Here is a 12500-nt window from a genome sequence, read left to right on the forward strand (position 1 = left end):
TATATTCCTATTATTCATAGCAGTTATGCACATATCATTTTCATGTTGTTCATTTTTTCAGATAGTTCATTGTATTTTTCATTCTAGTATTCCCACAGCAGTTCTGCTTTTCATTATTTCCCCATACGTTGTGACTAGTGTGCAACTCTTTACCTTATTGTATAGTTATGTTTTTGAGTTTTGCACCTTGTTCACACCATTGGAGTTCCAGACATACATTCTTTAATTAAATTGTTTTGAAATCCACAGCATGTCATTTTCTCTTGTGGGAACATTGTTTTATGTTCAGATTTTACTCCATTGTCTTGGATTTGATGTGAACAATCCACAGGTAAAAATGCCCATGTGTTTAGCTGTAACCTCCTCATTAGAAGCTGTGAAGGTAGAAATGCTTGAGGTCTACGGATGGGAAATTGCAGTCCGGCCGTGAGTGCTCGGGTCTCATTTTGTTACGGAGTTCAGTGTGTGTTAGGAATAACCTGACTTTATTTTTCCGGACAGTATGATTGTCTCTACAAGACTCATGTAGTTATATTTTACGGCTTTAAAAATGTTTTGCTTTGCATCTCAATTTTCTAAGACACATCATTTTGTTTTTCTAGGGTTTTTTTTTTCTTTTGTTTTGTGGGGTGATCTGTAGTTCTTGATCCAATTTTACAGGGAAGGCCAGGTTGATTTAAACATTATTCTTTTTATAATGTTCTCTTTAAATCAGATTTTCTTCAGCGCTCTATTGGGAGACCCAGACGATTGGGGTATAGCTACTGCCCTCTGGAGGCCACACAAAGCACTACATTAAAAGTGCAAGGCCCCTCCCCCTCTGGCTATACCCCCCCCGTGGTATCACGGGTTCTCCAGTTTTAGCTTTGTGTGCGAAGGAGGTCAGACATTCCATGCATAGCTCCACAGATTTTAGTCAGCAGTAGCTGCTGACTATTTCGGATGGAAGAAAAGAGGACACATATAGTGTCCCCAGCATGCTCCCTTCTCACCCCTGGATGGTGTTGTAAGGTTGAGGTACCTATTGCTGGTACAGGGCTGGAGCCTGACATGCTGTTTTCCTTCCACATCCCCTGGTAGGGCTCTGTGGAAGTGGGATCCTGCCGGCCTCTCAGCTCTGACGCCGGGCTCCATCCACAGACCCATTAGAACCTGATGGAGACGGAGCAGGAGTACGATCAGGGACAGGCCCTGCATCATACAGGTACTCTGTGTCCCCGGCAGGCACAGACACACTCCGGGCTGGCTGGGTGTTGTAGTGCGCCGGGGACCGCAACGTTGGAGTTAGTGTCCCTACAGATTACTGGGGGATTGTTTGTGTATGGGAACGCAGCGCCGACCCCCTCTGGACCGGGCGGCGCTGCTGTGACTTGTGGTGCGCCGGGGATCCGCCGTCCGCGCTTTTACGGCGGCGGCGGTTATAAATTGAGTCCCCGGCTTTTTGGGCCTAGGACGCCGGCAGCTCCGATTCGTTCCCGCCCCCACCCTGTCATTCAGGGTAGGGGAGAGACGCTGTTCGCTAGCAGCGACGAGGGCTGGAGCCTGATTTACATGCTCCAGCCCTCACACTAGGCACAGAGGGAAGCAGGCTTCCCGCTCTTAGCCAGGAACGCCCAGGGCCCGCCCCCCTTCTCTCTCAGGACGCCGGCAGCCATTACATGCAGTCTGGCTGGAGGAAGGACGCAAGGCTCTGGGAGACCTGGACTAGGGGCTATCTGGCGACCACACACCCGCTTTTTAAGCGGGCGGTAAGCGATTTTTCTGTGCTGGTCCCTCTAGTGCCCCACGGTGTATCGGTGTACTGTGTAGGATATAGAGATATTGTATTTCTTGCACTGTGAGGTCGCTTCTGGCCTCATCTCCCAGATCACTCTGTGGAAGCAACAACATGCCATCCTCAAAACGCAAGGCTGCCAAGGCTAGGGCTGTGTATACTGCGGGTGCTGCATGTGGGGCTAATCTACCAGCAGGCTCCGATGACCCCCATTGTGTGCAATGCTCCGACCCGGTGCTGCTTCGCCAGCCGGAGTCAGGAGGGAGAGTGACCCAGGCTGAGACGCCTGTAAGTCCTGCCCCGGTGACAGGGACAGACTTTGCAGTTTTTGCTGATAATATGTCTGTCTCTATGGCAAAAATCCTTGAAACCTTGCAATCTATGCATGGGGCTCAGTCTTTGGGCACGGCGAGGCCTCTGTCCTCAGGTCCCCCTCACTTGGAATTAATCCAGCCCACAGGGGGGTCCCCGGCTTCACAGGCCGAGGATTATGACTCAGATAGCCCCAGCCACCCTAAGCGAGCTCGCTGGGAAAGACCCTCGACGTCATCACACTGATCAGGGTCTCAGCGCAATCAGTCTCCCTGTGATGTGTCTGATGAGAGTGATCAGGAATCCATTCCTGGAACCCCTCTCAACCTGGATACCCCTGATGGGGATGCCATGGTAAACGACCTTATCTCAGCCATCAATAGGCTGTTGGATATTTCTCCCCCAGCCCCTTCAGCAGAAGAGGCGGCTGCGGAGCAGGAGAAGTTTCGTTTCCTTTATCCCAAGCGTAAATTGAGTGCTTTGTTGGATCACGCTGACTTCAGAGAATCAATCCAGAAGCACGACGCTCACCCAGAAAGGCGTTTCTCTAAACGATCTAAAGATACGCGTTTCCCTTTCCCCCCTGAGGTGGTCAAGCGCTGGACACAGTGTCCAAAGGTAGACCCCCCGATTTCCAAACTCGCAGCTAGGTCCATAGTTGCAGTGGAGGATGGCGCTTCACTTAAAGATGCCAATGACAGACAGATGGACCTTTGGTTAAAATCTGTCTATGAAGCTATCGGCGCGTCGTTTGCTCCGGCATTCGCAGCCGTATGGGCACTCCAGGCTATTTCAGCTGGCTTAGCAAAAGTGGATGCTATCATACATCCAGCAGTGCCGCAAGTGGCGCACCTTACCACGCAGATGTCGGCGTTTGCGTCTTACGCTATCAATGCGGTCCTAGAATCTACCAGTCGCACCTCAATGGCGTCCGCCAATTCGGTAGTTTTGCGCAGAGCCTTGTGGTTAAAGGACTGGAAAGCAGATGCTGGTTCCAAAAAATGTTTAACCAGTTTGCCTTTATCTAGAGATAGACTGTTTGGCGAGCCATTGGCTGATATCATTAAGCAGTCTAAGGGTAAAGACTCCTCTTTACCACAACCCAGAACAACCAAACCTCAGCAGAAAAAGTGGCAGCAGAGGTTTCAGTCCTTTCGAGGTTCGGGCAAGACACCATTTACCTCGTCCAAAGGGACTCAGAGGACGCAAAGAAACTCAGATTCGTGGCGGGCTCACACGCGCCCCAAGAAAGCAAATGGAGGTACCGCTTCCAAAGCGGCTACCTCATGACTTCCGGCCCCCTCCCTCCGCATCGCCGGTCGGGGGCAGGCTCTCCCGCTTTTCCGGCATTTGGATGTCACAGGTCAAAGACCGGTGGGTGACGGACATTTTGTCTCGCGGGTACAGAATCGAGTTCAATTCTCGTCCTCCAGCTCGGTTCTTCAGAACCTCCCCACATCCAGACCGAGCAGATGCTCTGCTGCAGGCGGTGGGCTCCCTAAGAGCGGAAGGAGTGGTGATCCCAGTCCCTCCTCAGGAACAAGGGCAAGGGTTTTACTCCAATCTCTTTGTGGTTCCAAAAAAGGACGGCTCGTTCCGTCCTGTTCTGGACCTAAAACGGCTCAACAAACATGTGCACGCCAGGAAGTTCCGGATGGAAACCCTGCGTTCTGTCATTGCCTCAATGTCCAGAGGAGACTTCCTTGCCTCAATAGACATCAAAGATGCTTATCTCCACGTGCCAATTGCTACAGAACATCAACGTTTTCTACGTTTTGTGATAGGAGACGACCATTTTCAGTTCGTAGCTCTGCCATTTGGTCTGGCAACAGCCCCACGGGTCTTCACCAAGGTCATGGCGGCGGTGGTAGCAGTCTTGCACTCTCAGGGACACTCGGTGATCCCTTACCTAGACGATTTATTGGTCAAAGCTCCCTCTCAAGAGGCATGTCAGCACAGCCTGAATGCTACGCTGGAGACCCTACAGTCTTTCGGATGGATCATCAACTTTCCAAAGTCGATCCTATCACCGACTCAATCACTAACGTATCTTGGCATGGAGTTTCATACTCTAGCAGCGATAGTGAAGCTTCCGCTGAACAAGCAGCGGTCACTACAGACAGGGGTGCAATCTCTTCTGCAGGGCCAGTTGCATCCCTTGCGGCGCCTCATGCATTTCCTAGGGAAGATGGTGGCAGCCATGGAAGCAGTTCCCTTTGCGCAGTTTCATCTGCGCCCACTTCAATGGGACATTCTCCGCCAATGGGACGGGAAGTCAACGTCCCTGGACAGGAAAGTCTCGCTTTCCCAGACGGCCAAGGACTCCCTACAATGGTGGCTCCTTCCCACCTCATTGTCTCAGGGAAGATCCTTCCTGCCCCCATCCTGGGCAGTAGTCACGACAGATGCGAGTCTGTCAGGGTGGGGAGCAGTATTTCTCCACCACAGGGCTCAGGGGACGTGGACTCCGCAGGAGTCCACCCTTCAGATCAATGTTCTGGAGATCAGAGCAGTGTATCTTGCTCTACTGGCCTTCCAACAGTGGCTGGAAGGAAAGCAGATCCGAATCCAATCGGACAACTCCACAGCGGTGGCATACATCAACCACCAAGGAGGGACGCGCAGTCGGCAAGCCTTCCAAGAAGTCCGGCGCATTCTAATGTGGGTGGAGGACAGAGCATCCACCATATCCGCGGTTCACATCCCAGGCGTAGAAAACTGGGAAGCAGACTTCCTCAGTCGCCAGGGCATGGACGCAGGGGAATGGTCCCTTCACCCGGACGTGTTTCAGGAAATCTGTCGCCGCTGGGGAGTGCCGGACGTCGACCTAATGGCATCCCGGCACAACAACAAGGTCCCGGCATTCATGGCGAGGTCGCGCGATCAAAGAGCTCTGGCGGCAGACGCCTTGGTTCAAGATTGGTCGCAGTTTCAGCTCCCATACGTGTTTCCGCCTCTGGCGCTCTTGCCCAGAGTGCTACGCAAGATCAGATCCGAGTGCAGCCGCATCATACTCGTCGCTCCAGACTGGCCGAGGAGGTCGTGGTATCCGGATCTGTGGCATCTCACGATCGGTCGACCGTGGTCACTGCCAGACCGACCAGACTTACTGTCCCAAGGGCCGTTTTTCCATCAGAATTCTGCGGCCCTGAACCTGACTGTGTGGCCATTGAGTCCTGGATCCTAGCATCTGCAGGATTATCTCAAGGAGTCGTTGCCACAATGAGACAAGCTAGAAAGTCGAATTCGGCTAAGATCTACCACAGAACGTGGAAGATTTTCTTATCCTGGTGCTCTGCTCAGGGAGTGTCTCCCTGGCCATTTGCATTGCCCAAGTTTCTTTCCTTCCTGCAATCGGGGTTAGAAAAGGGCTTGTCGCTCAGCTCCCTTAAAGGGCAAGTTTCGGCACTATCCGTGTTTTTTCAGAAGCGTCTAGCACGTCTTTCTAAGGTGCGCACGTTCCTGCAGGGGGTCTGTCATATTGTGCCCCCGTACAAGCGGCCGTTAGATCCATGGGATCTGAACAGGGTACTAGTTGCTCTCCAGAAGCCGCCCTTCGAGCCTCTGAAGGAAGTTTCCTTTTCTCGGCTGTCACAGAAAGTGGCGTTTCTTGTTGCGATCACATCGCTTCGGCGAGTGTCTGAGCTGGCAGCTCTGTCATCCAAGGCTCCCTTCCTGGTGTTCCACCAGGACAAGGTAGTGCTGCGCCCTATTCCGGAGTTTCTCCCTAAGGTCGTCTCCTCTTTTCATCTTAATCAGGATATATCCTTGCCTTCGTTTTGTCCTCATCCGGTTCACCGGTATGAAAAGGACTTACGTTTGCTAGATCTGGTGAGAGCACTCAGAATCTACATTTCCCGCACGGCACCCATGCGCCGTGCCGATGCACTTTTTGTCCTTGTCGCTGGTCCGCGCAAGGGGTTGCAGGCTTCTAAAGCCACCCTGGCTCGATGGATCAAAGAACCAATTCTAGAGGCCTACCGTTCTGCGGGGCTTCCGGTTCCTTCAGGGCTAAAAGCCCACTCAACCAGAGCCGTGGGTGCGTCCTGGGCATTACGTCACCAGGCTTCGGCTCAACAGGTGTGCCAGGCAGCTACCTGGTCCAGTCTGCACACTTTCACCAAGCATTATCAGGTGCATACCTATGCTTCGGCGGATGCCAGCTTAGGTAGAAGAGTCCTGCAGGCGGCAGTGACACCCCCGTAGGGGAGGGCTGTTTTGCAGCTCTAACATGAGGTATTTCTTTACCCACCCAGGGACAGCTTTTGGACGTCCCAATCGTCTGGGTCTCCCAATAGAGCGCTGAAGAAGAAGGGAATTTTGTTACTTACCGTAAATTCCTTTTCTTCTAGCTCTTATTGGGAGACCCAGCACCCGCCCTGTTGTCCTTCGGGATGTTTTTTTGTTGTTTGCGGGTACACATGTTGTTCATGTTGAACGGTTTTTCAGTTCTCCGATGTTATTCGGAGTTAATTTGTTTAAACCAGTTATTGGCTTCCTCCTTCTTGCTTTGGCACTAAAACTGGAGAACCCGTGATACCACGGGGGGGGTATAGCCAGAGGGGGAGGGGCCTTGCACTTTTAATGTAGTGCTTTGTGTGGCCTCCAGAGGGCAGTAGCTATACCCCAATCGTCTGGGTCTCCCAATAAGAGCTAGAAGAAAAGGAATTTACGGTAAGTAACAAAATTCCCTTCTTTACTAACATTGTGATACCAAATCGGCATATTTATTTTAGAGAATTTGATTGCAGTGTTTTAGAAACTTATCAATCTCTACCAAAGCAAATGACTTTGGGCATCAGGACTCGTAATATGGGGGCAGTGGGATGGCAGCCCACCTTCTGTCTCACCACTGACACACTGCGGTCACTACTGTAGGAAGGACTTTGCAGGGGACAGGGTGCTGGGCACAGAAGTGAGAACCGGCTGTGGCAGAGGACAGGACTATATGCCGGACAGGACAGCACTACTAAGGCTGTGTGCACATGTTGCGTTTTTTACTGCGGAAACGCTGCGTTACCGCAGCGTTTCAGTGGCAAATTGCATGCGTTCAGCTTTCCCAGCAAAGTGTATGAGAAAGCTGAAAAATCCGTGCACACGCTGCATTTCTAAACGCAGCGTTTTGGATGCCAAAAATCGGTGCGGAAAGAAAAGCAGCATGTCACTACTTTTGTGCGTTGTGGCTGCGTTCTCTCCCCCATTGAAATCAATGATGCGGGTCAGAACGCAGCTACAACGCAGTGAGCTGCTTTTTTGTTGCGGTCAGCGGGCTTTGTCGGCATACAGAACGCAGGCATTTACCTGGAAGTGAGGTCAAGAGGTTTCCTGTTGACCTCACTTCCTGGCAAAGTTCAGGAAAGCCCCCGGTGTCGCCAAAGTGCCCGCCCCGACCCCTGACCCCCCCCCCCCTCCCGAAAATCCAACATGGCCGCGCGCACAGCAGCTCACCGGCCGCCCTACTCCTCTGTTTCTGTCGCATGTGCAATAACACGTGACAGAAAACTGCTCCCCAGGCCCTGCCAGGTCACCCCTCATTTTCTCCGGTAACCCCCGTACCTGTCACAGCGCTGATCCCCCCCCCCGCGGCCCCCTCCTCCTTCACAGTGCGCGCCGGTCACATGTGCCGAGCAGCTGACGGCTTCCTGTGTTCAGTGTGAGCTGCGCTGGCGGCTGCTGCTGCTCGGCACTGTGCAGCTGTGACCCGGGGAGAGTGGTGCAGATTCTTTGCACCCACTCTCCTCAAATGGAGGGTCTGCACTACTAGAAAATGGGGGACACGTACCCTGAGCGTGCCCCCCATATTCTAGAAGGTCCAGAGGCGACGTGGGACGTCAAAAATGGATACTGCGGACCCAATTTTTTTTCTTTTTAATAAATTTGTGAAAGAGGATATGTTTTTGGGGAGTATTTTTTCAAATTTTTTTTTTTTTTTTTTGGGTTGTCAATTTTTTTTGCTATTACTGTCAATTAGTTATGTCTGGTATCCAATAGACGCTGTGACATCACTAATTGCTGGGCTTGATGCCAGATGACATTACACATCTGGTATCAACCCCATTTATTACCCCGTTTTCCACCGCACCAGGGCGTGGGATGAGTTGGGGCGAAGCGCCAGGATTGGCGCATCTAATGGATGCTCCACTTCTGGGGCGGCTGTGGCCTGCTATTTTTAGGCTGGGAAGAGTCCAATAACCATGGCTCTTCCCATCCTGAGAATACCAGACCCCAGCTGTCAGCTTCACCTTGGCTGGTGATCTAATTTGGGGGTGACCCCACGTTTTTTTTTGTTTATTTATAAATAAAAAAAAAAAAGCAGCTTGGGGAGCCCTCCATATTGATCACCAGACAAGATGAAGCTGTCAGCTGTGGTTTGCAGGCTACAGCTGTCTGCTTTACCCTGACTGGCTATCAAAAATAGGGGGGACCCCACGTCATTTATTTTATTTTTTTTTGGGCTAAATTCAAGGCTAGGCACCCTTTAGTGCCACATGAAAGGCACTAAAGGGCGCCAGCTTAGAATATGCAGGGGGGGTGGGACGTTATATATATGCTTGGCATCCATTGACATATTTTAGGCTGTGTGCCCACAATCAGGGTTTGCAGCGTTATGGGCGCAGAGTGTTTTCCCTGCGTCCATAACGCTGCGTTGTGCAGTAGAAACACAGTGGAAGGATTTTTAGAAATCCCGTGCCCACTGTGCTTCTTTTCTCCGCAGCATACACTGACCTGTGGTGCAGCTTCCCGAGCCTCAGCATGTCAATTTATGCTGCGGAGACAAGAGTGTTCTCTGAAGGTAGCATAGAGCTCCACAGCAGCCTGAACCCAAATCCTGGGCATGGGCAGCTGCGTTCTCCCGTGGACAACACTCACATCTCTGCAGGAAGGCTGGCACTGTGTACTGGATGTACTGTGGCACGGTCACTGGCTCATGTGGTCAAAAACACACCTGAAGAAAACGCATGAAAAACGCATGCGTTTTTGATGCGTTTTTTTTCCAAAACGCATTGTTTACAATTCTCCCCTCTGCCAGAGGGTGTGTTTTTTTTTCTGCGCTGAAAAAAACACGTGTGCACATAGCCTTACTCATTTCTAATGCTGATACAGTTAATTTATCAAGATTTTTGTGAAGACACTGTTTTATTTAGGCAGCTGTTCTGAGCATGCTTGTAAAACGGTTATTGGCATATAATACAGTAATACGGTATCCTACAGCCTTTGCTAAGCTGAAGGAGCTTAGGAGTTGTGAACTGCTGTTGGTGTTTGAGCCTTTTACGTTATTGTCCATTATAGGACGATCTGTTCTTAATTGCTTAAGTACCCCAAAATCAAGCAAGAAAAGTCCTATACTTTCGTCCCATTTCAGCACCGCTCCTGCAATGTTGTGATTCTTGGCCGTCTTATTAGCTGGAACCTTTTCAGTATTTTGACATCACAATTAGGCTAAGTGCCCACGTTGCGTATTTGCGTGCAGTTACGCTGCGTATTGCACTGCATGCGTCCTGCGTCCCCAGCACAATCAATGAAGATTGGGCAAAATCCATGCGCACGTTGCGTTTTAGAGCGCAGCGATTTGCAGGCTGCCAAATCGCTGCATTATAAAAAGCAACATGTCACTTATTCCGTGTGCTTTGGATGCAGGTCCCGCTCTGTCTATGGTGGGGGCTGCATCCAGAGCGCATGAAATTGGCTTTTTCACTGCATTCATTACGCAGTGTTTCTGCGGTGATTTGAAGCGCACGTGTGCTGTTCAAATCGCTGCACAAATATCTGCAGGGACACAACGCAACGTGGGCACATAGTCTTATAGGGAATCTATCGGGAGGTTTTTTGCAACCCCATCTGAGAGCAGCATAATGTAGAGACAGAGACCATGATTTCAGGGAAGTGTTACTGGGCTATTTGCTGACATTTTGATAAAGTCAATGTTTTATTTGCTGCAGATCTAGCAGTTCTACAGAGGTCATGAATATGCAGGGATACCTGGCAGCAGGACAAATAGTCCTCTAATGATGATTTACTGCTGATTAATCAATATTATCAAAAGTACATTAAGCAGCCCAGTAAGTCACATCGCTGGAATCAGGATCTCTCCATCTACATTTTGCTGCTCTCAGATTAGGTGGCAAAAACCTGGTGACAGATTCTGTTTAAGAAGGGTGTATCTGGTAGGGAATAACCCACTTGATTTCAGTAAAAACAGCTGAGACCTTACATGAAATAGTAAAATGTATCCTTTTTGCACATCTAGAACCATTGGCTCTAATATTTACATATGTGGAGTAGTTATAAAGGTCAAACCTTTACCTCAACCTTTCTTTTTAGGTAAAGGAGCAGTGTACAGTTTTGATCCAGTAGGATCCTACCAGAGAGACGCATACAAGGCTGGTGGTTCAGCAAGTGCCATGCTTCAGCCGCTTTTGGATAACCAGGTATTATTGCTCATCATAACATATCTTTCTGTCTGTCTTTTCTGTTTAGAACATTGATAACTGTCCAAATTATTTTAGCTCAATCCAGTGTTAATTCTTAAGGCCGTCTACATCCAATTATTTTTCTGTTGTAACAATCATTGGGCAATGTAGTGAATTTTATTCATACAAAGTTTTGCACCACTGTGAAAATTGTAGATGTTAGTGGTGACATTCACAGTGCCCCTGCTGGATTGTCTTATAAGAGAGTCTCTATACAGCAATGACGTTTCTCATGTCTACAAGGATTGTACTGCAGAAAACTGCCTTCAGATCCTCAGTCATGATATTTTTGTTCTTCTATGGCACACAATAATCTCAAATTTCGATTTCCTGCTTATGCCAGTATAGCCTGGTAAAATCCCAACATATCAGCTATACACAGGACAAGTAATAAGTTGCTAGTTGCTGAGTCTCAAATTCTCCTTAGGGTACGCTCATACGAGCATGTCAATCGCATGAGTGCAATGCGAGAAAATCTCACATTGCACTCCAACAAATGTTATTCAATGAGGGAGAGAAGATTGTCAGCTATTTTTTTTTTCTTATTCAGATTCTCGATGAGCAAAAAGTCGCACCATGCTACAATTGTCAGCAAGAGACTTGTCACTCTCACTCATACAAGTCTGTGGGTGCGAGTGACTGCAATAATCGCATCAGCTGACAATGGAGGAGATAGGGAGATTAATCCCTCCCTTCCTTCTGCATCTCCCGCCCTCTCCTTAGAAGTTGTGATTCTATCAAGGATCAGATCACAATTGCATGACACTTGTTCAAGTTGGCAGCACTACGGGAGCCGAGGGTCATTAGCAGATCCTGTGAACCCAGCCTTAATGTGAAAATTCTTTGAGAAAACAAAGGAGTGGAGCACTCATGTGACCCTGAAATTGAATGTAGCAGTGCTGTAAACTAGTGAAGATGGATTTTTAATGCACTTGCACTACATCTCATGTAGCTAGAAAAATTTAGGAGAAAAAAGTTACGGATTTCTTAAATTGCTTCTCAGTTTGGCAAACAAAGTTATTTAGATAAGCTAAGGTGCCACTTGCCTTTATTATACACTACTATGTCACTGAGGCAGGTTGCAGTATTTTTCTTTATCCATACTTAAGTTTTTACTTTCTGTACTGCATTAATATTTCTATACTTGCATTTTTAGATTGGATACAAGAACATGCAAAACGTGGAGCAGCTGCCACTAACCTTGGAAAAGGCACTGCAACTTGTGAAAGATGTATTCATTTCTGCAGCGGAAAGAGATGTGTACACAGGGGATGCCCTGAAAATCAGCATTGTTACCAAGGATGGCCTAAGAGAAGAGTCTGTTTCTCTGAGGAAAGATTAAGTCACTACTTTTTTAGCAATTGGATAACTTGATTTAAATGTAGCTATTGTTTCTTTTTAAAATAAAAAAAATATGAATTTTGGGAAAATGAGTTTTCTCTATGAATTTACTTGTCAATTGTTTGGTGTTGCAAATCAACAACACTTTTGTAATACATGTGGAAATCAGAGAGTATGGTGAATTATAACACTAAGGCCGGAGTTCCACTTGGTATGACTCGCACGATTATCGGATCGCATCACCTCTCACAGCCTGACTCTCAATACCGACGCGAGACTCGTAAGACTCATACTCAAGTGGAACTCCGGCCTTAACCACACACTATCTTACACAGCACTGCCTGTGTGTCCTCAGCAATGAAAGAGTTCCTGTGTGGACCTACAGAATGGTAGAGGTACCCAGAGGACTTCAGAGTTCTGGCGCAGGTGCTGTAATTACGTCAGTGTCGCTCTGTATGTGCTGAGACACTGGCTGTGTTGGTGTGGACTCTCCTGGATCTGAGTTTAGGTGCCTATTTGAAATAATTGGATTGATTTGCAGGACTCCCATCTAGTGTCCTGGTCAGTGAAACCTGGGACGCCTGCTAATCTCTTACCTTCTG

At 48.8% G+C, this 12500-nt stretch overlaps 1 protein-coding gene across 1 annotated transcript in view; it reads left to right on the plus strand.

Moving 5' to 3' along the window:
- PSMB1 (proteasome 20S subunit beta 1) overlaps positions 1-11987 on the plus strand; it is a 37739-nt gene extending 25752 nt beyond the window's left edge. Inside the window, exons 5-6 of the mRNA XM_075338194.1 lie at positions 10409-10515; positions 11714-11987. Of these exons, the coding sequence (XP_075194309.1) occupies positions 10409-10515; positions 11714-11899 (293 nt within the window). The 3' untranslated portion in view covers positions 11900-11987. The remainder of the gene's footprint in view (positions 1-10408; positions 10516-11713) is intronic.
- Positions 11988-12500: the final 513 nt, after the last annotated feature.

Source organism: Anomaloglossus baeobatrachus, chromosome 3 (genome assembly GCF_048569485.1).
Source record: "Anomaloglossus baeobatrachus isolate aAnoBae1 chromosome 3, aAnoBae1.hap1, whole genome shotgun sequence".
Taxonomy (NCBI): domain Eukaryota; kingdom Metazoa; phylum Chordata; class Amphibia; order Anura; family Aromobatidae; genus Anomaloglossus; species Anomaloglossus baeobatrachus.